This window comes from Pituophis catenifer, unplaced genomic scaffold (assembly GCF_029215685.1).
Source record: "Pituophis catenifer annectens isolate HBS135680 unplaced genomic scaffold, rPitCat1.0.hap2 SCAF_6, whole genome shotgun sequence".
Classification (NCBI taxonomy): domain Eukaryota; kingdom Metazoa; phylum Chordata; class Lepidosauria; order Squamata; family Colubridae; genus Pituophis; species Pituophis catenifer.
This window is the reverse complement of record NW_027256886.1, coordinates 78110434-78134357: the sequence shown is the minus strand read 5'-3', so window position 1 is coordinate 78134357 and position 23924 is coordinate 78110434. Positions and strand designations below refer to the sequence as shown.

General features: G+C 36.8%; 1 protein-coding gene and 1 non-coding gene across 2 annotated transcripts in view; both read left to right on the top strand.

Annotated features, from left to right (window-relative positions):
• The window catches only part of CCAR1 (cell division cycle and apoptosis regulator 1), a 30910-nt gene extending 7725 nt beyond the window's left edge, over positions 1 to 23185 (top strand). Inside the window, exons 5-25 of the mRNA XM_070946539.1 lie at positions 680 to 712; positions 1807 to 2000; positions 3575 to 3689; positions 3841 to 4027; positions 5106 to 5235; positions 5465 to 5626; positions 6376 to 6601; positions 7260 to 7373; positions 8036 to 8202; positions 8891 to 9101; positions 9924 to 10007; positions 10560 to 10745; positions 11953 to 12144; positions 13146 to 13379; positions 13691 to 13802; positions 17498 to 17580; positions 18972 to 19118; positions 19927 to 20047; positions 20622 to 20807; positions 21611 to 21816; positions 21928 to 23185. Of these exons, the coding sequence (XP_070802640.1) occupies positions 680 to 712; positions 1807 to 2000; positions 3575 to 3689; positions 3841 to 4027; positions 5106 to 5235; positions 5465 to 5626; positions 6376 to 6601; positions 7260 to 7373; positions 8036 to 8202; positions 8891 to 9101; positions 9924 to 10007; positions 10560 to 10745; positions 11953 to 12144; positions 13146 to 13379; positions 13691 to 13802; positions 17498 to 17580; positions 18972 to 19118; positions 19927 to 20047; positions 20622 to 20807; positions 21611 to 21816; positions 21928 to 21987 (3150 nt within the window). The 3' untranslated portion in view covers positions 21988 to 23185. The remainder of the gene's footprint in view (positions 1 to 679; positions 713 to 1806; positions 2001 to 3574; positions 3690 to 3840; positions 4028 to 5105; positions 5236 to 5464; positions 5627 to 6375; positions 6602 to 7259; positions 7374 to 8035; positions 8203 to 8890; positions 9102 to 9923; positions 10008 to 10559; positions 10746 to 11952; positions 12145 to 13145; positions 13380 to 13690; positions 13803 to 17497; positions 17581 to 18971; positions 19119 to 19926; positions 20048 to 20621; positions 20808 to 21610; positions 21817 to 21927) is intronic.
• Positions 7755 to 7817, top strand: LOC139318910 (small nucleolar RNA SNORD98). Its single transcript, XR_011600560.1, has one exon. It is a non-coding gene; the product is annotated as a small nucleolar RNA SNORD98 (small nucleolar RNA).
• Positions 23186 to 23924: the final 739 nt, after the last annotated feature.

Genomic DNA, 23924 nt, shown 5'->3' with positions numbered 1-23924 from the left:
GTTCAATTGTCATGAGTTGAGGACTACCTGTATGTCTTTAAATCCATGAAAGGCTTATTAATATTAAAGCACCATTGCTTGCTGTATCAATAAGCATTATTTGTCGTGGACTTAGTAACTTTTTATATACTAATTAATAATGAATGCATGAAATAGATATGTTTAGTTTATATTGAATATAGTGAAGATTTGGAAAATATTGTTATTAGTTTGGATAATTGGAATATCTTTTTTTATAAAAATAAAAAATGGTTACCTTTATCTGAATATTACACTCTGGGTGCATATACAGTTAGTTTTATAGACAAACCAGCTGTCATCAGCATCGTTGAATTTCTTCCACATAGGATAGTAAAGGGAGGAACATGTTTTAAATAACGCAGCAAAGGAAACATTTTCCTATCCTTTAATGAAGGATGTTCTTATTCCTTTGTATCTAGTTTTCTCTTTTAAGAGATAGAACAATTCAACATGAAATGGGAAATGTTAATAGTTACATAATAGTTTAGTATTTAAAATATGTTATACATGTTTTCATGGAAATTGTAACCTGTTTGCTGTGCAATGGTAGAAAGCAGTCATAAGCAATGTAATATTTTGCAATATTTTATGTATGTAAATACAGGTGAAATCAGAAAGTGTGCAGTATAAAAACTAATTATCTTGTTTATCTTTTAAGTTGCAGCAGCCTCAGCAAACACTTTTAACTCAGGTTAGTTAGCTTTTTAAAAATTCTCTTGTCATAAAACCTAATATGAATACATGTGAAGGATGACAGATTTTGCAGTGCAGTTTATATATTTAATATTTTGATTAAACCCTTGGATATATTTTCTAGGCTAATATTTATTTATCAAATTTATATCCCATTTTTATTTTGTATATAATGCTTTCTCCTATTTTTTCCCATTAGATTGTTACTTGGAAAAATTAGTACTTTTATGTTGGGTAGTTCATATTTTAAAATAAAGTATCAGATATATTTGGTGGCTTTACATTTTTAATCCAATTGAATTAACTTCCAAATATGTATGCTTTGAATTTCAAACAATAATATCATAATTTGAAAATATAAAGTTGTTTAAAAAATTAAAGTAGTATTTTTTTCAGAGCAAATTGCTTTCACTTTGTAAACACCAGAATGCTTAATGGTAAAAATGATTATTTTGATACATAACATGCCTCCTTTAAAAAAATGCAGGTGCATCTTTACAAAGCTGGGTAAAAAGGCATTTAGGCTACTAGAATAAGTGTAAAAATTACAATACAGTATATGGTTGAATTGGCAATAACAAAATAAAATAGTAAGTAGGGCAAAATTTGAAATCTGAAATTTTATATGGAAGATGTTTAGATGACAAAGATTATAAGCTTCCTTTTTAGCTTCCAGTTAATTATTGATACTGGTTGTCTTTTGTCCCAAGACAAAATTCACACGGTGAATATCGCATATATGATGTTTATTAGCTTACAAAATTAAATGGATGCGTCACACACCCACCTGCTTACTGGACAGCTGTTTCTTCAAAATCATCCCTCTACCTCTGGTGTTGGTTTGGCGGAAAAGGTTGCCTTATGTGCAGGCTGGATTTCTGGTGCATTGGTTGACCTATCTGAGATTCTTGGGATTTATAGATAGGAAGAAAGAAAGAAAGAAACCTTTTTCACGTGGTCATCTTGCCCCCTTTGTGCTTCTGACAGATGCCATTCCATCACTTGGTACCACTTATTACCAGAATATTGGTTAGTTCCTAACATTTAGGAAGCTCTGAATGCTTATATGGCTTCATTTTTTTTAAAATTCAGCCAGCTGTGGCATTGCCAACAAGCCTTAGCCTCTCTACACCTCAGCCAGCAGCACAGATAACTGTTTCGTATCCAGCACCACGGTCAAGTCAGCAGCAGTCCCAGCCCCAGAAACAGCGAGTCTTCACGGGGGTGGTTACCAAGCTCCATGACACTTTTGGTTTTGTTGATGAAGATGTGTTCTTCCAACTCAGGTGGGTTAATCTCTGGTTTGTATATAATTATTATTATTATTATTTATTTATTTTTATTTTTCATATTTGTATACCGCCCTACTCCCGAAGGACTCAGGGCGGTGAACAGCCATAATAAATACAAATACATATAGAAGTTAAAAACTATTAAGAAACAGATTAAGTAATTTAGGTTCAAAGATTAAAAACATCCAAATTTATCTAAAGAGGTTTAAAACCCAATTTAAAAGCCAGTTTAAAAGCCAATTAAAAAAGGAGAGTTAGGCCAGACCAGCTTGTTGGAATAGAAATGTTTTCAGGGCACGGCGGAATATGCGTAAGTCTTGGATGTTTCGTAACTCCGGGGGAAGCCCGTTCCAGATGGTAGGTGCCCCCACAGAAAAGGCTCTCCCCCTGGGGGCCGTCAGTTGACATTGTTTGGCCGACGGCACCCTGAGGAGTCCCTCTCTGGGAGCGAACTGGTCGGTGAGAGGCTATTGGTGGCAGGAGGCGGTCTCGTAAGTACCCTGGTCCTGAGCCATGGAGCGCTCTAAAGATAGTAACCAAAACCTTGAAGCGCACCCGGAAGACCACTGGGAGCCAGTGCAGCTCGCGCAGGAGGGGGGTTACATGAGAGCGCCACCTTGCTCCCATTACCACCCGCGCGGCCGCATTCTGGACCAGTTGGAGCCTTCGGGTGCTTCTCAAGGGGAGCCCCATGTAGAGAGCATTACAATAATCCAGGCGTGAGGTGACAAGGGCGTGAGTGACCGTGCGTAACGAGTCCCGATCCAGAAAGGGATGCAACTGGCGAATCAGGCGAACCAGATAAAAAGTCCTCCTGGCTACGGCCGTCATATGCTCTTCAAAAGACAGCCGTGAGTCCAGGAGGATGCCCAAGTTGCGAACCCCATCTGTGGGGGGTTAATTGATGGTGGCATGAATAATGAATTGTGTTTTAGTAGTGAACTGCTCCCCAGATGTTTCCAAGAAGATGCATACAGAAGGTTGCAGACAGAAGTGTTACTATTTTTTTTACTCAATTTGTTTGGTTTTTAAAATCCTCAACTAGTCCCATGTCTGGGTGGAACAGGTTTTTCTGAAACCTGTTCCACCCAGCAAATATACCTAGATTTTTTATTTATTTATTTTTTTAGTTTAAGAATCAATTTTACCTGGGTGAAAGTGCTGGCTTGTAAGGGTAATGAAGATTTAAAGCTGACTAGCCACAGTAAGGCTGTGGACCATGATGATGAACTGAGGATGAGTTAGCAGGGTTATTGCCCTTTTAAGACTGAGGATGGGTCAGCACGGTTATTGCTGCTGTCTATATAAGGGAGGCCATGAGAGGGTGTCACTCTCTCTCCTCATGTATCTGCATTGTAGTTCTCCATGTAGAGTTGAAGAAGACTGGTTGCTTGCCTGGTATGTGCTTAGACGTGTATGTCTGTATATAGAGGTCTTGTATATAAACCACTGTTTGTAATAAGACAAACCTCTGTGTCCTGTATTTTGCTCCTGGATGGTCTCAAAAGAGTAGCCACGCTGTAAACAGTCTGACAAAGCTAATATCGTGGCCTTCTTTAATTCTGCAGCGCTGTTAAAGGGAAGACTCCTCAAGTCGGAGACCGCGTTTTGGTAGAAGCCACGTACAATCCTAATATGCCTTTCAAATGGAACGCACAGCGAATTCAAACACTACCAAACCAGGTATCCTACGCTCTTGTTCATTCATTCATTTTCTCCCCCCCCCCCCCCCAAATTCACACAGCCGCCCTTTTGACAAAACCGACTCTCCAATCTACTGTTATTGGCAGCTCTGAGCCACCACATGACATTCTTTTTTTTTTTCCCTTACTAGAACCAAACTCAGACCCAGCCTTTACTCAAGACTCCTCCACCAGGGCTCCAGCCCATCGCACAGCAGCCTACGTTCAGTGTCCAGGCGCAGCCCCAGCCTCTCTTGCAGGCACAAATATCAGCCGCTTCTATAACACCTTTGCTTCAGGCGCAGCCCCAGCCATTATTACAGCAGCCACAACAGAAAGGTACTCCCTGAAGCATGATTTGGGACTTTTGGACGGGGTACAGTATGTTTTCATGTGCTGCTCAGGAATATAGATGGGCCAGACATTATCATCTACAGTTTGTGTTTTGTCATGAGTGACTTGGACAGGCAAAATGCCACCTGACTGGGAAAGGATCAGAAGTTTATTCTAAAGTTCCCAGGTCATCTGTTAGCAAAGTCCCTGCACTAGAAAGGAAAAACAAATTGATTCCCTTCAAATGCATTTTTCAATGTAACACTCATGGGTGATGTACAAAATTCCAAACAATCCCCATATGAGGACCCAGATTGTTGGGGGCAGTATGCTGACTCTCTAAACCGCTTAGAGAGGGCTGTAAAGCACTCTGAAGCAGTATATAAGTCTAAGTCAGGGGTGTCAAACTCAATTTCATTGAGGGCATCAGGGTTGTGTTTGACTTTCAGAGGTGGTGGCCAGGATGGGCATGGCCATTTCAACGTCACTCCTTTGGGGGGGTGCCTGTAGTGGCCCATGCGCTCTGCCAGCGAAAACAAGCTCCCGAGTTCCATTTTTGGCTGCCACGGCCTCCTGCAGTCCTCTGCCAGTGAAAATGGAGCTCGATTTTATTGACAGAGGGTTGCAGGAGGCTGTGGCAGCTGAAAATAGAGCTAGGGAGCCCATTTTCGCTGGCAGAAGCATTGCAAGCTGATCCTTTGCTGTTTCCAGAGCAGCCCTGCGGACCAGTTCTAAGTATCCCGTGGGCCAAATCCAGCCCCCGGGCCTTGAGTTTGACACCTCTGGTCTAAGTGCTATGGCTATGTTAGCTATTACTGGATCCTGCTGTTGGCATCTGCAGCAAATTACAAGCCACAGACTAGGTATGTTAGTATATCCATAATGAACCAGCTTCATCCCTGGTTTGTTAAATTTGGCTTAATGAAGGCTTTGGTTTGTTAGAAGGTATTTCTGTACCTTCCCACCTTGAAAATGCAGAAAGTAATCCAACAACTTTATTTTATTAATACACAATTATGAAAAAGTTTTTTAAAACTTGTGGTTTCTTTCTCTCCCCTCCCACCCCCCCCCCCCCAAAAAAAAGCTGGTTTGCTACAGCCTCCTGTTCGAATGGTTTCACAGCCTCAGCCAGCCCGAAGATTAGATCCACCGCCTAGATTTTCAGGCCGGAATGACAGAGGAGACCCCATGGCTAACAGAAAAGATGACAGAAGGTGTGTGTTATAAAATTCCAGTTAATTTTCCTTCATGGATAATTATTTAAAGATGAGATAAAAGCAATATTTTGATAAAAGGAAATGTATAGGAATATTATTTAAATTTCATTGGCAATGATATGCTGTTGAATGATAGACTGTGTTTGGTGCATTCCTAATGCCACAGAGAATAAAATAATTATATATATAAATTATATAAATATATATATTTCATGTTTTTTTCAAGTCGTGAGAGAGAGCGCGAGAGGCGCAGGTCACGAGAAAGATCACCCCAGAGAAAACGTTCCCGAGAGAGATCACCTCGAAGAGAGAGAGAAAGATCCCCTCGAAGACCCCGGCGTGTTGTGCCTCGTTATACAGTCCAGTTTTCCAAGTTCTCATTAGATTGGTATGTTACTTAATGCATCTCATTTTTACTTTTATTTATGGAAAGGGCCTGAAGCATGGAATAGGTGAGGCTAAGAATCTTCGTTTTTATTCATTGTAATCTAAAAAAAAACATCCTTTCCAGACTTGCAGTTCTATTTACAGTCCCTAGAATTCTAGCCAACTGTTCATGCTAATGAAGGCTACACAAATAATAATAAAAGGCTGCTATTCTGAGTATGGTCTGGGAAAATGCTTTAAAAATTACAATTTTCTCTAAAGCCAAACAAAAAAAGCCAAACCAAACTGACTGTTTATGCTCAGCTCTATATTTGGTGAGACTGAACTTTTTATGTGCTTGGATGTCTTTACATTTGTAAAATAAATATTCTTATCATTTTTTTAAATATATCATATTAAAAAAGAAATTGGACCTGGTGTGACCATCGTGGCATTATCTCCGCCATACACACTAAAGTATAACACAAATATCTTATATATTCAGCATACCTTGCTAGTTATATACACATACTTGACCCCCTATATACTCTTATATTTACATATATTACATCATCTTTTGGTCTACACATCCTAGTTATTTCCTGTTCCAACTTCCATTTCTCAAATCCAACCATTAGTCAAATCTATTCCAAATCTCGTAGTATTCTCTCTCTCCTTTATTTTTTACTTCTAGCGTCAATCTTGTCACATTCTGCAGTCTAATATTTTCTTTATTATCTCCCTTTCTTTAAATACTCTTATCATTTAAAGCCTTAGTTGTGATATGATGGAACTGAGGCGACGATACCAGAATTTATATATTCCAAGTGACTTCTTTGATGCCCAGTTTACTTGGGTAGATGCCTTTCCTATGCCAAGACCATTTCAGCTGGGAAACTACTGCAATTTCTATGTAATGCAAAAAGAAGTTGACCCCCTGGATAAGAACACAGCTGTTCTGGACCCAGCAGATGCTGATCATCTTTACAGTGCAAAGGTGTGTGTGGTATCCCAAGTGCCACATCTTCTTTACAAATCCAGGGAGATTTTTAGTTCTATCAGAAGCATTTATACTCTGTGTTCTTTATTTTGAATAGAGGGCTCAGGAACTAGAGCGGGTCTGGATTCAGTCTTTTTTCCTGTCTGACCCTGAAATAAAGAGTAACTATTATCAGGATGATTATAAAAAGAATTGCTCGAACATCACATAATTCATTAGAAAACAGGAATGCCGTGTTCAAATAATTTTGTTCTGAGCACTAATGTTTGATTTTCAAATTGATAGGAATACGCAGTTGCTTTTGTATTTGTTCATGGGCTCTTAGTGGGCCTTTGAAACTTATATGTAGAGTGTAAATGCTTTTAAGGTTGTAATTTGAATATCTAAAGAGCATTGAATCAAAAATTAAGCATTAAGTAATGTTGAGTTTCTTAAATTAAGCCCTTTATATAAATTTTTACTTTTTCATATAGGTCACTCAGATTTGCGTCACATTTTGTCCATTTGTTGATGGGGTAGCATAAAAAAAAGCAAATCAGACCCTCTCCCTTTCATACCCCAAACGCCTCTTTAATTATCTTCGGAGGGTCAGGTTTTGTACTACGTTTTGTAGCATTGCTAATTTCACATGACACTTATCTTGCTGTTCTAACAGGTGATGCTCATGGCTAGTCCAAGCATGGAAGATCTTTATCACAAATCATGTGCCCTTGCTGAAGATTCACAAGAAGTCCGGGATGGTTTTCAACACCCTGCTAGACTTATAAAGGTTAAAAGAAATTCTAGTAAAAACATTTTGTTACAAAGTCCTTATCCAAGTTGGTGGTGTAGTTTTAGTTTCCGTCATTCCTCACCAGCAATCATGTTGAATATATGGCCGATGAGATGTTTAATTCCACTCGTGGATATAGAATTTCTGTGTTGATTTATCTGGGTGCATTTGAAACATGATTGCATTCTTGTGTCTTAAGTCCAGATTGCTGGTCAAGTTAGCATCTGCTTATTTTTAGCCGCGTAAAATCATTTCATATTTTCAAGACTCTATTCTGCACTAGCTTTCAGAAAGTTATTTTATTAGACTATTTCCATCTGTTTTGTATGCAGCTTCTGTCCAGTGGCAGAACCCACACAGGGATCTTGCAAAATTAATGGGTAATGATGTTTAAACCTATTCCATTTCTGAAATATATTGTGGAAAACAAAAGCTGAACTCATCTTTTTTGCAAGACTGCTACTTTATTATAGGTCACAGATTCATCAACTCTAAAATAAAACCAAATTATATTCACCCTCACAAATCTAGTCAGACTTGCTTATGCTAAGAAACCATCCAACACTCATTTAGGATTTCAGTGCCGTTGTTTCTCAGTTCAGAGATTTTTTCATCATCTTCTACAAGATAAGAATTAATTAAGTAACTTTCTTGTCTAGTTTTTAGTGGGTATGAAAGGGAAAGATGAAGCCATGGCTATTGGTGGACATTGGTCACCTTCACTGGATGGACCTGACCCAGAGAAAGACCCATCTGTGCTGATTAAAACTGCTATCCGGTGTTGCAGGGCCCTAACAGGAATTGATTTAAGTGTTTGCACACAATGGTAAGTATTATGTTCTTGAAATATTCTGGAGAACTTGAGGCATGCATAAATTGAAATGATTTTATCAAAGTCAGCCTCTTCCTTCCTTTATCAGGATCCAGTAGTTATCCAGGTAAACTACTCAAGTTGCTGTCCTAGTTAACAATGCAAATGTGATTTGGTGCCAAAAGGTTTGAAAAATGAGCTTTTAAAATCATGTATTTGTTGTGTGAATTTTGCAATGCCTGTATGTTAAAATATTTTTCATTTCACGCATAGCTGGAGGAGATCGTCAAGGAAACTTCATTTCATTATTCTCGTGATACAATTAGATGTTTGGGGTAGCCATATCTTCTCCTGTTGGATTTTCTAGTTTGATGTTAAATCATCTGTCTATGCTTTACAAGCAGTTGTACATCAAATTTAAAAGATAATTCCACTAAACCTAAATTCAGTCCAATGCTGCACGTTTTGATACGGAGTAGCCAATGCGTTGCATTTGGCAATTAATATACATTCTTGAGCAGGTGTCTTAAAATAAATTCTTCCAAGTTTTCCAAAGAGAATATATGGCTTTTGTTTTTTTTTTCTTTAAAAAAAATTCAGGTTGTCGCAGCAAAGTTTCTTTACTTGATGTGCTGCAGTGAACTAGGCTCTATAAAATGTGTCCTAGAATTTTTTTTCCAACATGCTTCTTCCCTTGCAACAGGTACCGTTTTGCAGAGATTCGCTACCATCGCCCTGAGGAGACCCACAAGGGGCGTACGGTTCCAGCTCATGTGGAGACAGTGGTTTTATTTTTCCCGGATGTTTGGCATTGCCTTCCCACCCGCTCAGAGTGGGAAACCCTCTCCCGAGGATACAAGCAGCAGCTGGTCGAGAAGCTTCAGGGTGAACGCAAGGAGGCTGATGGAGAACAGGCACTGAACGCTAATCCCTTTTTCTATTTCTGCTTCTCACAGGCGCAGGAACACAGGCACAAAATGCACATCACATGCTACACCACAAACATACCTAGAAGGAACATAACTGGTAACAATGACTGGTAAACCAGCTTTCAGCAGTATATAGAATCCTTTTTTGTTTAATTTCAGCTAGTTTACTAACTTAAAGTGTATGCGGATGCAACAGGTGGAATTAAAAAACTGTGCATTGAATTCACAAATCTTTGACATCTTAGAATTAGTTGCTGGAATCTGGGACCAGTTGTTGAGTGAGATTCAGTGTTAAGAATTGTGTAAAGCAAAAAAAAAAAAACAAAACCCTTGAGTTTTCTCTCATATGTTAGCCTTTAAAACTATATATATATAATGGTACTTGGAAATAGGCAAAACGTTGAAATTACATAGCCTTTTATGGCTATTGGCATCTTGGTTTCTATAAAAGGTCTAACGAAATGAGAATATTTTGGGTGGTTTGAAATTTGGAGGAAATCACAGGCTATGTGGTTAGTGGTGACCAGAAATGTCTGTGTATCCCTGATGTTCGTTGTTTGTTGGTTTTTTTTATCACCCTTTTGTGTTTCACAGAGGAGACTCTTATTGGCTGATGAGAGAGGCACTGTGATCATTATTAAAATAGCAGAATGTGGCATGTGGCTTTGTTGAAATGGTCACTGTAGGAGAAGACTATCTGATGAAACAGTTGTGACCTTGCCCAAATCAGCTGCAGAATTTAAAAAAGTCGGATCTTTGTTTTAATACTTTCCTGAAGAAAAATGTTTTTCTTTGGGTTTTTTTTAGGATGAAGAGGAAAAAGATGATGGGGAAGCTAAAGAAATATCTACTCCTACTCATTGGTCCAAACTTGATCCTAAGGCAATGAAGGTAAATGCAGTGAAGACTAGATCCAGTATTAAGACAGCCATGTGCCATGAGATGCTCCTCTCTTTACCCTTCCTGAACTCAGAACTCCAGAAGATCCTTAGAAGTGAAAGAGCTGAAGGGGGAAGATTAATCAATTGTGCTGATAGATTCCTTTCTGACCATGGTAGGGTCATCATTGGATGCATCCCCAAATATATACATAACTTAAAGATTTCCCAACTTGCCAACTTTTAAGACATGTGGACTTCAGCTCCTAGAATTCCCCAGCCAACAATGGTGGCTGGGGAATTCTGGGAGTTGGAGTTCACGCATCTTAAGGTTGGGAAGCCCTGACTTAAAGCATAATTCTTAAAAATATTGAAGGATGTTTTTATTTTTCTGAAATGTTGGAAAATATACTTTTTTTCTTAGGGGCTATCTTAAATTTTATCAAGTTTTTTGTTTACTTGCTAAAGTTCAATTTCATTATGTTTTAGAATGGATGAGGATATGGTCCTCAAGATGTTTCTTGATTGTATAAACAATACATATCTGATTTATGTATTTAATTAGGTGAATGACCTACGCAAGGAATTAGAAAGTCGGACTCTTAGCTCAAAGGGTCTGAAATCCCAGCTAATAGCCCGGCTAACAAAACAACTAAAAGTGGAGGAGCAAAAAGAGGAACAGAAAGAATTGGAGAAATCTGAAAAGGAAGACGAGGAAGAAGAAGAAAGGAAGTCTGAAGATGACAAAGAGGTGGACAGCTAGCAAATTAATGTTTATGTGCTGGTCCATTATGTGTTAATTCATAATTAAGTTTTGAATGGTATGTGAGAGAAGGACAAGGTTGTCAGAATCAGCCTTTTCCTGTCTTGTTTAGTCTTTGAACTCTTATAAATCATAAGAACCTGGGCTTAATTGTAGGGTAGATGCACCTCTCTCATAGTTGGTTCCTGTTGATAAAACTACAGGGCAGAAAGTTTGTTTCCATGTAAATACTTGTACATCTTCAACAAGGATGACAAAACCATAAAAAGGAACTAAGTCAATTTTGTTTACATTTATAATGTAAATTATAATGTAAATATAAATCCCTGTGTGGTGGCGCAGTGGTTAGAATGCAATACTACAGGCTGACTCTGCCCAGTGTCCAGAGTTTGATCCTGATCGCTCAAGATTGACTCAGTATTTCCTCCTTCTGAGGTCGATAAAATGAGGACCCAGATTGTTGGGAGTAATATGCTGACTCTAAACCGCTTAGAGACTGTTGTAAAGTCTATAGAAGTCTAAGTGCTAGTGCTTCGTCTATACTAATCATACTTTTTAACATAATATATGTTAAAATGTTAATCTTTTGTTTTGTTGCTTGATTCCAAATAGTTTATGTTGTCTAGGAATAATTTCGGTAAACTCCAGTAAGCAAACATGCAACAATCTAAAAATATGCCAGAAATACAGCAGTGTAAAAATGTCAGAATGATTGCCCTAAAAATCAAAACAAAAGTTAAAAATCAGCAAATCAACTATCAAACCTTTCCTAAAAGCCCACTCATTCCAAACCATCCTGACAGCCTTTGAAAAAGCCATTAAGCAAGGCACCAAATGCATCTCCAGAGGGACAGAATCTCACAGCCTCAGGTTCATCCCAGAGAAGGCCTGACTCTGGATCCACTTTCCCTCCAACCTTAACCCTCTTTTCCAGAGGCATGTCCAGAATTACTCTGGAGGAGCCAGGTATGATGTCTCCTAGTACTATTTTAATGTCCAAGTGCTTTATGGCTAAATAAAGATCTGAATGTACACCATTTATTGCTTACATTGAATTGGCTATCTACAGAGAATGCCCTGCTTGGATGTTCCCTTCTCAGTAAGGTGTTGGGCCAAAATGTTCTCTTTTTTTTTTTCTTGTTGAGGTCATATAACATGAAAAGTTTCCATTCAAATAGTTTTCTCCATTCTTTAGGAAGAAGAGAGGAAACGGTTAGAAGAAGTAGAACGTCAGCGTCGAGAGAGAAGATATGTTTTGCCTGATGAACCTGCAATCATTGTGCATCCTAATTGGGCAGCCAAAAGTGGGAAGTTTGACTGCAGTATTATGTCCCTTAGTGTTCTTCTGGATTACAGACTGGAAGATAACAAAGAGCATTCCTTTGAGGTAACTCTTTCCTCATTTTGGTATTTCAGGAATTCAGATGTTTGAGTTCCATCTGCTCCCATTACATTAGATGAATGTTTCTTTTTTAATCTAAAGGTGGTCTCTCTTTGATTTTGAGTTTTAATTTTATTCTAAAGTTTTGTTTTTTAATGAGAGAGTGCCTGATGCCAGACTTAGAGGAAAAAAAGGATTCTACTAGGAAGTTCAGATTTCTTTACAACTGTGTGGTTCAATATTTGTTTAATTTTGACTGTTCTGTTTGTTTGTTTTTTACAAGTATGGTAATAGGTGGTACAGGTTGTCCGCACCCTATGACCACAATTGGGACTGGAATTTTGGTCACTAAGCGATCGATCATTAAACGAGTCATGTGACCACACCTGATTTTACCAATATTTTTACTTCAATCATTAGGTGCATAAAAATTGTGTGGTTGTTAAGTGCATCAAGCTGTCATTAAGCAAACCCATCTTCCCAAATTGACTTTACTTATCAGAAGTCAGTTGGAAAGGTCACAAATCACAATGACATCAATGCAAAATCTTGCAAAGTTTTAAAGCAAGCCCAGTAGCCAAGCATCTGAATTGTTATCACATGACCACAGAGGTGACGTGAGTGGTCTTAAATCTTTTTCTTTATTGATTAGCCCTTGGGCCATATCAAAGTGCAGAGCTCCAGAAACAATTATTACAAAAATTTGATAGAAACAATTTAAAATGAAATTGGAATAGGAATAAAACACGATTTAAAATGTGTTCATTTTAAAATTCATTTAAAATGAAATTAGAGTAAAATACAACCTAAAATGAAATCAGAATAAAATACAATAATTTGAGATACAAATTAAATATGATTAAGATTATATTACACGTGAGTAGTCATAAATCACTTTTTCTGAAGCCATTGTAACGTGTTAAAAGAACAGCCGTAAGGAGGACCTGTAATATTTTACATAGGTATATAAAAGTAATGACTGGTTCTTTTCTATACTCTTCCTTCAGGTTTCATTATTTGCAGAACTTTTCAATGAAATGCTTCAGAGGGATTTTGGTGTGCGAATCTACAAAGCGTTGTTGTCTCTTCCGGATAAGGACGATAAAAAAGACAAAAAGAACAAGAAAGATGAGAAAAAAGAAAAAAGGGAAGAGCGAGATGATGAAAATGATGATCCTAAGCCCAAAAGAAGAAAATCTGGAGATGATAAAGATAAAAAAGATGATAGAGATGACAAAAAGGTTGGTATCATTTTTCTGGGAAACAATTTGCCTCTTTTTATATGTGTTTACTATTTTTTTTTCATACATGTTACAAAACCAACTTAAGCTAATATTGACAGTAAGTATATTCAGATTTTGTTTGGTAGGAATTCCCAAGTTAATTTCTTTCTCTTTTCAATGTTAAGTTTTAAAAGAAAATGCAATTGTTGCTTGTTTGCTAAGATCTTGAGACTTTTAGAACCATATTTGCGTGCCATTAACTGGTTCATGGAGGTTTAAATCATTTTGCCCAATCATGGATTGTATTAATGTTTAGTGGTTATTTACAGAGGGAAGATAAAAGGAAAGATGATTCTAAGGACGATGATGAAACGGAGGATGACAATAACCAGGAAGAATATGATCCAATGGAAGCTGAAGATGCAGAAGATGAAGATGATGGTATGTTGAAGATATTTTTTTAAGCTAAAAGGAAGCAGAACTTCCAATTTTGTGATATAGTTGCATGTAATATGTGGAAAAAAATGCTTTAGTGTTCTATTAATTTATTTAAGAAAATTTATATGTCCACCCAACTCTCACTCTCAGTGACTCTAGGCAACTTACAAACATAAAAATCTCATATAAAAACAATAAAAAGTGATAACCCTCTACCTTGCTTAACATTATTGAGCTAAAACAATAAAAAATAACTAGTATATTTTTGTTTTTGCAAATTGTGATAGCAGAACTTCTTCTTTTTCCTTTTGTAAGGGAAAAAAGTCCTTATCCAATTGAGAAATATGTATATCTTTGGAAATACTTAACAATGTACAAAGAAGTAAAACAAAAATAAAGAGCAAAAAAGAAGTATATCACTATATATAGTCAGGTCCAGAAATATTGGGACATCGACACAATTCTAACATCTTTGACTCTATACACCACCACAGTGGAGTTGGAATGAAACAAACACAATGTGCTTTAACTGCAGACTGTCAGCTTTAATTTGAGGGTATGTACATCCAACTCAGGTGAACGGTGTAGGACTTACAGCAGCTTGCATATGTGCCTCCCACTTGTTAAGGGACCAAAGGTAATGGGACAATTGGCTTCTCAGCTGTTCCATGGTGTGTGATATCCCTCATTACCCCAATTACAATGTGCAGATAAAAGGCCCAGAGTTCATTTCAAGTGTGCTATTTGCATTTGGAATCTGTTACTCTCAACTCTCAAGATGAGATCCAAAGAGCTGTCACTATCAGTGAAGCAAGCCATCATTAGGCTGAAGAAACAAAACAAGCCCATTAGAGAGATAGCAAGAACATTAGGCGTGGCCAAAACAACTGTTTGGAACATTCTCAAAAAGAAGGAACGCACCGGTGAGCTCAGCAACACCAAAAGACCCCGGAGACCACAGAAAACAACTGTGATGGATGACCAAAGAATTCTTTTCCTGGTGAAGAAAACACCCTTCACAACAGTTGGCCAGATCAAGAACACTCTCTAGGAGGTAGGTGTATGTGTGTCAAAGTCAACAATCAAGAGAAAACTTCACCAGAGTGAATACAGAGGGTTCACCACAAGATGTAAACCATTGGTGAGCCTCAAAAACAGGAAGGCCAGATTAGAGTTTGCCAAACAACATCTAACAAAGCCTTCACAGTTCTGGAACAAGATCCTATGGACAGATGAGACCAAGATCAACTTGTACCAGAATGATGGGAAGAGACGAGTATGGAGAAGGAAAGGAACTGCTCATGATCCTAAGCATACCACCTCATCAGTGAAGCATGGTGGTGGTAGTGTCATGGCATGGGCATGTATGGCTGCCAATGGAACTGGTTCTCTTGTATTTATTGATGACGTGACTGCTGACGATCAGCCAAATGCTGCAGAACTCATTGGACGGCGCTTCACAGTGCAGATGGACAATGACTCAAAGCATACTGCAAAAGCAACCAAAGAGTTTTTGAAGGGACAGAAGTGGAATGTTATGCAATGGCCAAGTCAATCACCTGACCTGAATCCCATTGAGCATGCATTTCACTTGCTGAAGACAAAGGGAAGGGAAGGGAAAATGCCCCAAGAACAAGCAGGAACTGAAGACAGTTGCAGTAGAGGCCTGGCAGAGCATCACCAGGGATGAAACCCAGCGTCTCGTGATGTCTATGTGTTCCAGACTTCAGGCTGTGATTGATTGCAAAGGATTTGCAACCAAGTATTAAGAAGGGAAAGTTTGATTTATGATTATTATTCTGTCCCATTACCTTTGGTCCCTTAACAAGTGGGAGGCACATATGCAAACTGCTGTAAGTCCTACACCGTTCACCTGAGTTGGATGTACATACCCTCAAATTAAAGCTGACAGTCTGCAGTTAAAGCACATTGTGTTTGTTTCATTCCAACTCCATTGTGGTGGTGTATAGAGCCAAAGATGTTAGAATTGTGTTGATGTCCCAATATTTCTGGACCTGACTGTACAGTCATGTGAAAAAGAAACTACACCCTCTTTGAATTTTATAGTTTTATGCATCAGGACATAGTAAAAAATCATCTGGTCCTTAGCACTTCTTAAAAGTAGGTAAATTCAACCTTAGAAGAACACCACCACATAATATATTACACCATGTCATCATCTATTTTACAAAAAAATAAAAGCCAAAATTGAGAAGCCATGTGTGAAAAACTTAAGTACATCTTATGATTCGATAGCTTGTAGAATCACCTTTAGCAGCAATAACATGAAGTAATTGTTTTCTGTATGACTTTATCAGTCTCTCACATCATTGTGGAGGAATTTTACAACATTGCTTCAGTTCATTGAGGTTTCTGAGAATGAATTTATGCACAGCTCTCCTGAGGCCCTGCCATAGCATTTCAGTTGGGTTGAGATCTGGACTTCTTGATTCTTTTGTCTATGGAGATTCTCAGTCATCCAGGTCACAGTTGTCCCAAAGATGCTTTTTCAAGAGGCAACTGGACTTTCTGGATTTTCTTTGAAGACATTTTGCTTCGCATCCAAGAAGCTTCTTCAGCTCTTCCAACAGTCTGTGTCTGTGTAAAGCAGGAGTGTCAAATTCGATTTCATTGAGGGCTGCATCAGGGTTGTGTTTGACCTCAGCAGGGGAGCAGCTCCATGTCACTCATCAAGGCTCCATTTTTGGCCACGACGGCCTCCTGGAGCTTTCTGCCAGCGCAAGTGGCCTTCCCGAGCTCCATTTTCCCTGGCAGAGGCACTGCAAGCCAGTCCTTCACTGTTTCCAGGGTGGCCCCATGGTTGCAAAACAAGTCCAAATCATCACTCCTTCACCACCATGCTTGAGAGTTGGTATGAGAAGTTTCAGTCCTTTTCTAATTGCATTTCTAATTCTAATTTCTGAACCTTGCACTGTCTGACCTTGGGGTTAATTTCCTGGGACATCCACTCCTGGGAAGATCGGCAACTGTCTTGAATGTTTTCCACTTGTGAATAATCTTCCTCAATGTAAGTTGATGGACTTAAAATTATTTGGAAATGGTCTTATAACCCTTCCCAGATTGATGGGCAGCAACAATTGCTTCTCTAAGGTCATTGCTGGCTTCTCCATTTTGGGTTTCTTTTTATAATATAAATGATGACATGGTGTAATATGTCACATTGTTGTTCATTTGAAGTTGTATATTTACCTACTTTTAAGAACTACTAAAGACCAGATGACTTTTACTATGTCCTGATACGTAAAACCATAGAACTCGAGGCTGTACTTTCTTTTTCACATGACTGTATATCAATTTATATTCTTAAAGGACAGAAACATTGTAAATGTTCATTCATTATTCATTATTTCTACCAAAAACAACGGTTATGTAGCCAACAGTAATAGGAAAAAGTATTTAATTAATATATGTAAGAAATTGTGGCAATGATTAATTTTAAAATCAAACCTTAATTGTTGGGTTCTGCTAAACCCTTTGTTATTCTATTATTTTTTTTTTAACCAAAGTAAATTCCCACATATTTAAACATCACAGATCCAAGGGTTTTTCATGTTTTCTTTTTGTATCTTTTAGTTCTGATAGTATTTGTTCAATAAACAAATGCTAAGAAATAAAAGTATATATTTTGATAGCATAAAATGTTTTTGAGTATGCAAAAAACTGTGATGTTTTTATAGATAGGGATGATGAGGAAATGAACAGACGAGATGACAGAAGGGAGGGAAATCGACATTGCAAAGAGAGGGCTTCTAAAGATAAGGTATGTTTTTTATTTATTTATGAATTTGATTTTTATATCAGCTTTATTATTGTTTACAAATAACTCAAGGTGATGACTGTACCTAATATCCCTTTCTTCTCCTATTCTCTCCACAACAACAATCCTGTGAGGTGGGTTGGGCTGACAGTGACAGGCCCAAAGTCACCCAGACAGTTTTCATGCCTAAGGCAGGACTAGAACTCACAGCTTCCTAGTTCTAGGCTAGCACCTTAACCACTAGAAGGTGTTTGGCTCTGTCAGGCTTAATACTATTTAATTGCCTTCCTTTCAGCAAAATACTGCAGCTAGATATAATCCCATTGTTAGTTTGCATTATTTTTTTATTATTCTATTTCCAAACCACTTTACCACAATTTTGGTTCCAGTAAGGGGAGGCCATAGTGATGTAACTTTGGTGACCATTTTGTCCTGTTTTGGATTCCTTTCAACTTGCAGATTTCAAGTATGTGGTTAAGGTTTCTGGAGAAGGATGCCTTACTCCATTTGGCTGATTAACTCTCAAATCTAGAAGTGTCTGGAGACCATTGATTATCTGGACTCAGTAATGTCATATCTGCACCATGGATAAGAGAGTGCTTGATTGTCTTATATGATATTTCATTTTGGTACATGGATGGAAAGACCCCATGTTGCTATTTCACTAAGGAATGTGCTTTAATTCTGTTTAATTTAAAATTTATGTTTAAAGTGAAAGCACTTTTCCATTCACATGGAATGGCATGCAAATAATTTTGTCCCATAATTAGTGTTATTATTTGTTTTCAGAAAGTAGGTTAATTGCTAATGCTATTTTCTTCTAGCTGGTAGGCAAGAATTCTGAATATTTTGCAAAAACATTTTGGACTGTCACTTTTTTCTGGTTTTATTTTTTACTTGGTAAAACAAACAAACACAGTGGAAAGGAATATATATACATACATAGAATAAACTCTAGAGTGAAGATCGAAATGAAAATATGGAGATTATGAAAAGGTATTTAAGAAAGGCCGTCCACTCCAAAAAAAAAATTAAAGAAAAAATAGGATTGTAGTAGCTCCTCCTCTCCTTTTTTCTCCAGCTGCTAATTTGCTAATTAAATAACGTTATAATATATTTTGGACTCATTTCTAGTTGGATGGTTTTGATTATTTTCTATATGTGTTTTTTCCCAAAAACTACACACTAAATAGCTTGGCTTGCTATGTAATAAGTTGTATATAAGAGAACAATTCCTGCGTGAATTTGATTAATTTTTTGCTATAATAAGTGGAGGCTTTTCATTGTTTAGCTCTATAATAGTAGTATTATACTATTGTAGTAAGATTTCATATTATAAACTAATTCAGTAAACAAATGTATTCACAAAAAATTGTTATAATCTGTATTTTTAGGAAAGAAACAAGACCCAGATGATAACTATTAATCGAGATCTTCTGATGGCATTTGTTTATTTTGATCAATGCCATTGTGCATATCTTCTTGAAAAAGATCTGGAAGAGATATTGTACACACTTGGACTACACCTCTCAAGAGCTCAGGTGCGTTGTTGTAATCTTTGCATCCTGACCACCAGCAACCATTATGACTGTTGAAAAAAATAACTTTGTAGCCCATTTACAACCATTTATGACTTTTGCAGTGTCCCTCAGTCATATGATCACCATTACAATCAATATGCCATTACCCTATGTCTGACCACTGGTTTCCACCCCCCCTCCCTCCACCCGAACAGATTTATTGGAGAGAAAAGGATTGTAGGAGAGTAAGCTATTTGCTCTTCTATGCATTGAAAGCAGTGTGATGACTCCAGCAGCAGGAAAGGATCATGCAAAGGAGAAATTGCTGAGAGAAATCACTTGCTTTTTCTTTCCTGCCCACCCGCATCACATAGCAGAGAGGAAGAAAAAAAGAGAGTAGCCTAAGGTGCTTGATTAGAGCACACATGGATCCCAGGCTACAGCATGATCACATTGTTTTCAGTGTGTACAAGACAGTAAGCAGACACTCAAGCTTTCATAAGGAATGGGAGTGGTTGGAAGACAAAAGCCAAAAGGCTTTTGTCTCTTTCCAGCCTGAAAGCAGAATGGTGTCATGTAGTTTCCCATTTAATGACTGTTTCACTCAGTGGTAGAATTGCCAGTCTCAATTAAAATCATTAAGTGAACACTACCCATGGTCTTGTTGAAGACCAATCTTACGAGAAAAATATTTCATATAAAAAATAAATCCATTTCAAGTTAAAAATTGGGTGAATTGTTTGTTGTACTTAATTCTATAGCATCTTCATTGAATAAGATATAATTTAGTTATTTAAAATAATAATCTGTCTTCTTGTATTAACCTTAGGTTAAGAAACTACTTAGTAAAGTAGTACTGCGTGAATCTTGCTTTTATAGAAAACTGACAGATACTTCTAAAGATGAAGAAAATCCAGAAGAAATGGAAAGTCCACCGGAAGAACTGTTCGGTAGCATATTTTTTATTAATAAAGATATTTCAAATCTGGAATACTTTCAGCATGCTAATTTTGATTTTTTTTTTTTTTGGTAATGGTTATCACTGTCTTGATTGCTGTTAAGTTATGCTACTAGTTTTGTGTTTAAAGAAGTTCATGATTATTTTATAAATTGAAAGGACATTATGTGTAAAATGTTTTATTCATTTTTAATGTTTTAAAAATGTTGAAAAGGTATGATATTAAAAAATTAGAAACCAAACTGAAAAATTAGGAAATAAATATAAATTTTCGGGACTATTGATAGTGATAAAGATTTTCTGTTTAGTTTGGGTGAACAACAGGCATTAAGCTTCCAGACATTTGAATATACAAATCAAGAATAGATATGTATCAATAAAAGAATAATAAAATAAAATATCAGTAATATTTTTATATTTTTAGTAAGAAAAATATATTTTTAGTAAACAGAAAAACAAATACATAATGTCAAATTAATTGGAAGCTAAAAACATTTTATTGCACTTACTGGAAATAAAACTTGGTTTTATTAAATTGTAACAATGATAATTCTTAACTCCTATAGGAAACAGGCTGCTTCTACCGTCTCCTGCAATAAAACAAGAATCCAAAACATCAGAAGAAAATGTCGGCCTCATTGTCTATAATGGAGCCATGGTGGATGTGGGAAGTCTCTTGCACAAATTAGAGAAGAGTGAAAAAGCAAGAGCTGAAATGGAACAGAAACTTCAGTCACTGGAAGAAAAAACAGGTGAGAGTGAATATTTTTTTTTATTAATTCAAAAAGCCTTAAGGCATTATATCTCCGAAAGAATTGGCACCAGACTGGAAGAAGAATGTATGAATTTTTTTTTTTTTTCAAATATTTCAAAGTTGTGTTGGTTTGGAGAAAAGAGAGAACTGCTTCTACTGGCTATCATATTATGAACCCAGGAATAACTTTTACAATAACTTTTTGTTGTTGTTGTTATAAGCAAAGAAAGCATAATACTTGTAATATTTTTAAAAGTATTTTAAAACTTTTTTTAAAAAGTTTTAAAATATTTTTAAAACATATTTTTCAAATGCATACTGTACTTCTGATATGTGTACCAATTAACAAATGGACTTCCACTTTCTGAGTCAGGTTAATTGCTTTGCATAGTCTTGCCCTCCTCATTTTAACTAAAAAGGACATAATGATAGTAAAGTCATTAGAGCCAGTTTGGTTTAGAGGTTAAAACATCAGTTTAGAAACTGGGAGACACTGTCTTCTGATCCTACTTTAGGCACAGAGCCAACTAACTGACTGGACTATCCCCTCCCCTTCAGCCCTAGGAAAGAGGCAAGGGCAAACAAGTTCTTATCAAGAAAACTGCAGAACTAATCCAGGCAGTTCCAGGAGTCAACACTGACTCAAAGGCACTGCATGTCCTAAAAAAAAAACCCTTACTAACTCTGTTTTACAGACTTAAGGTATCAGCCTAATATTTTATGCCTTTGTCTTCTGTAATCATTTTAAAGTTTTAGAAAGATTGCAGTTTGAAAGATTACAAATCATTCCATTTTTTCCAGATGAAGATGAAAAGACTATATTGAGTTTGGAGAATTTAAACAAAAGCCTCTCGGCAGAAATTAAAGAGGTTAAAAAAGAGCTCAGCCAGCTGCAAGAGAATCTGAAGCTCTCAGAAGATACAAATCTACAGTTTGAAGGGCAGCTGACTAAGACCATCAAAGGTTTGGCAACCGTTATGGATGAAATACACATGGTTCTTAAGAAGGTAAAGCTCTCTGTAACTCTTCTGCAAAATTTCCCCAGAATAGGAAAAGCAGAATGTCTTAATTTGGGTTATTGTAGCTTTTCACTGATACACTGTCTTCTCTTTCTATAGGATAGTGTGAAGAATGAAGATAAAGATCAAACATCCAAAGAAAACGGAGCAAATGTATGACAAACATGCTGCTTGCTGGGGAAAAAAAAAAGAATGTTACATAATGTAATATAAATCATGAAACTGGAGTGTATGAAAGTGATGCATGTTTAATTTAGTAGTATAAATACCTTAGTCCAAGCAAGGTTGTATAAAGTTTTATAAATGTGTGAGCCTGCTTCAAAAGATTGCTTGTAATTCACAGCCCTCGATTTGTTAGACACTCCTTGAGTGGAAATAATTTTGCATTGCAAAATGTTTTAGGGTAAACTTGGTTATAGTTTGAATGCTAATAAAGTTCATCAACTTCATGGAAAATAGCAAGTATTTAATTACCAAAAGTTTCCTTTTAAGATTTAGTGCAAACATTTTTCATTATTTATAGAGATGCCATTCTTAGGTTTTATTTCAGACTGTTTAGGGTTTTTTTTTAATAAAAAAAAATCGGGTATATAAATCATAGCATGCTGCTTAATTTTGCCAGTAAAGATTTTTAAATACACTCTTGAATTTTTGTCAGAGTTTTTCCCTTTGAATTGTGAGTTTTCTTGGAAGTTCTTATTACTGTTTTGATGCGCAGTAATTGAGGAAAAGAATAAGGAAATTATAGAACATTGATAAATTGGGGTTTATATGAAAACATATTTGTTTTATTATGCATATTTTGTAATCCTTGAAATGTTCTATCCCTACATTAATATATTAGCAACTTTTAAAAATTTTATGAGAATGTACAATTGACTTAAGACACACCAGGCCAGTAGATGTCAGTATAATGCTTTATTTGGAAAAATTGCTACTAGTTTTATATTGGCTTTCATTAAATTGGCTATTTACCTTCCCAGTGTTAATTTCTTAAGACTGTCTTCCAATGAAGGTATTATATGCATTTCACACAAGTCATAAAATATCTAAATTTAAGCTGTAACACAGCATTTTGGTTATGTTAATGACATAATGTGGTATGGAAGAGTATACTTGGGGACAAGTATTTTGAGTTTTCTCGGTATGAAAGGAGTAACTTAATATGAAACTTGGAATTAGATGTAAAATAGGTGCTATAATTAAGTAGCTGCCAGATTGACACCATGTTGTTGTTGGTAGCTTAAAAGGCAAAAGCCTTAAATGTCTCAAATTGTTCTGTTGGGCTCCTTGACATCAAATACTGACAATTGATTGTGAAAGCATTTTGAATAAACACTTCCCATTCCCAATCAAACTGATAATGTTTACATTATTACCTATTTAATCCAGATAGCAAAATTTTATTAAATAGTGATGCAACACAATGTAAAGATCGAAAGAGACATTGCAGGCCACATGAAACAAATGACATTTTCTCCATTTCCCACAAGGGAGGTTTCTCTGAGTGTCATCTTGCCGCAAAGCGTTGCAAAATTTGTGCAAGTACCTTGTACAGAGTGCCTGTATTACAAGATGACCTTGCGAGGTCAGGTAGTCTGTAATGTTCCCCCAGGCACTTCCATCTGGGAGAAAACTTCCTTTCTCACTGAAGAGTTGACTAGCAAGTTTCACTAAGGGCTAGTTCAGTGCATGTAGACTGAACATGCTGAGGAAAAGAGGGTTTCCAATTCTGCAAGGCTGATAATACAGGGTTATGTGCTCACATACTCTTCCTGTACCTATTGGGCAAACCACCTTGGCCAGCCCAAAAAATGATCTTCAGGGAACATCTCTAAGTCTTTAACACATTGTGAATCAGACAGGTAGGAGGAAGCGGTTATCTCAAAATGGGGAAAGAGCGTTGGTAATGTTACAACATCTCAAAGAAATGGAAAGAGAGAAGCATGGGAGGAAATGTGAGGATAAATGCAGGGATTGCAACAGGTTAAGAGTAATTCAACTGAAAGAAGACAAATATAATGGGGCTGAGGTTCTAAAGAATGCAAATGCAGTAAAGAAATGGGGGAGCTGCAGAGGAAATGGTTGTGCTGAGA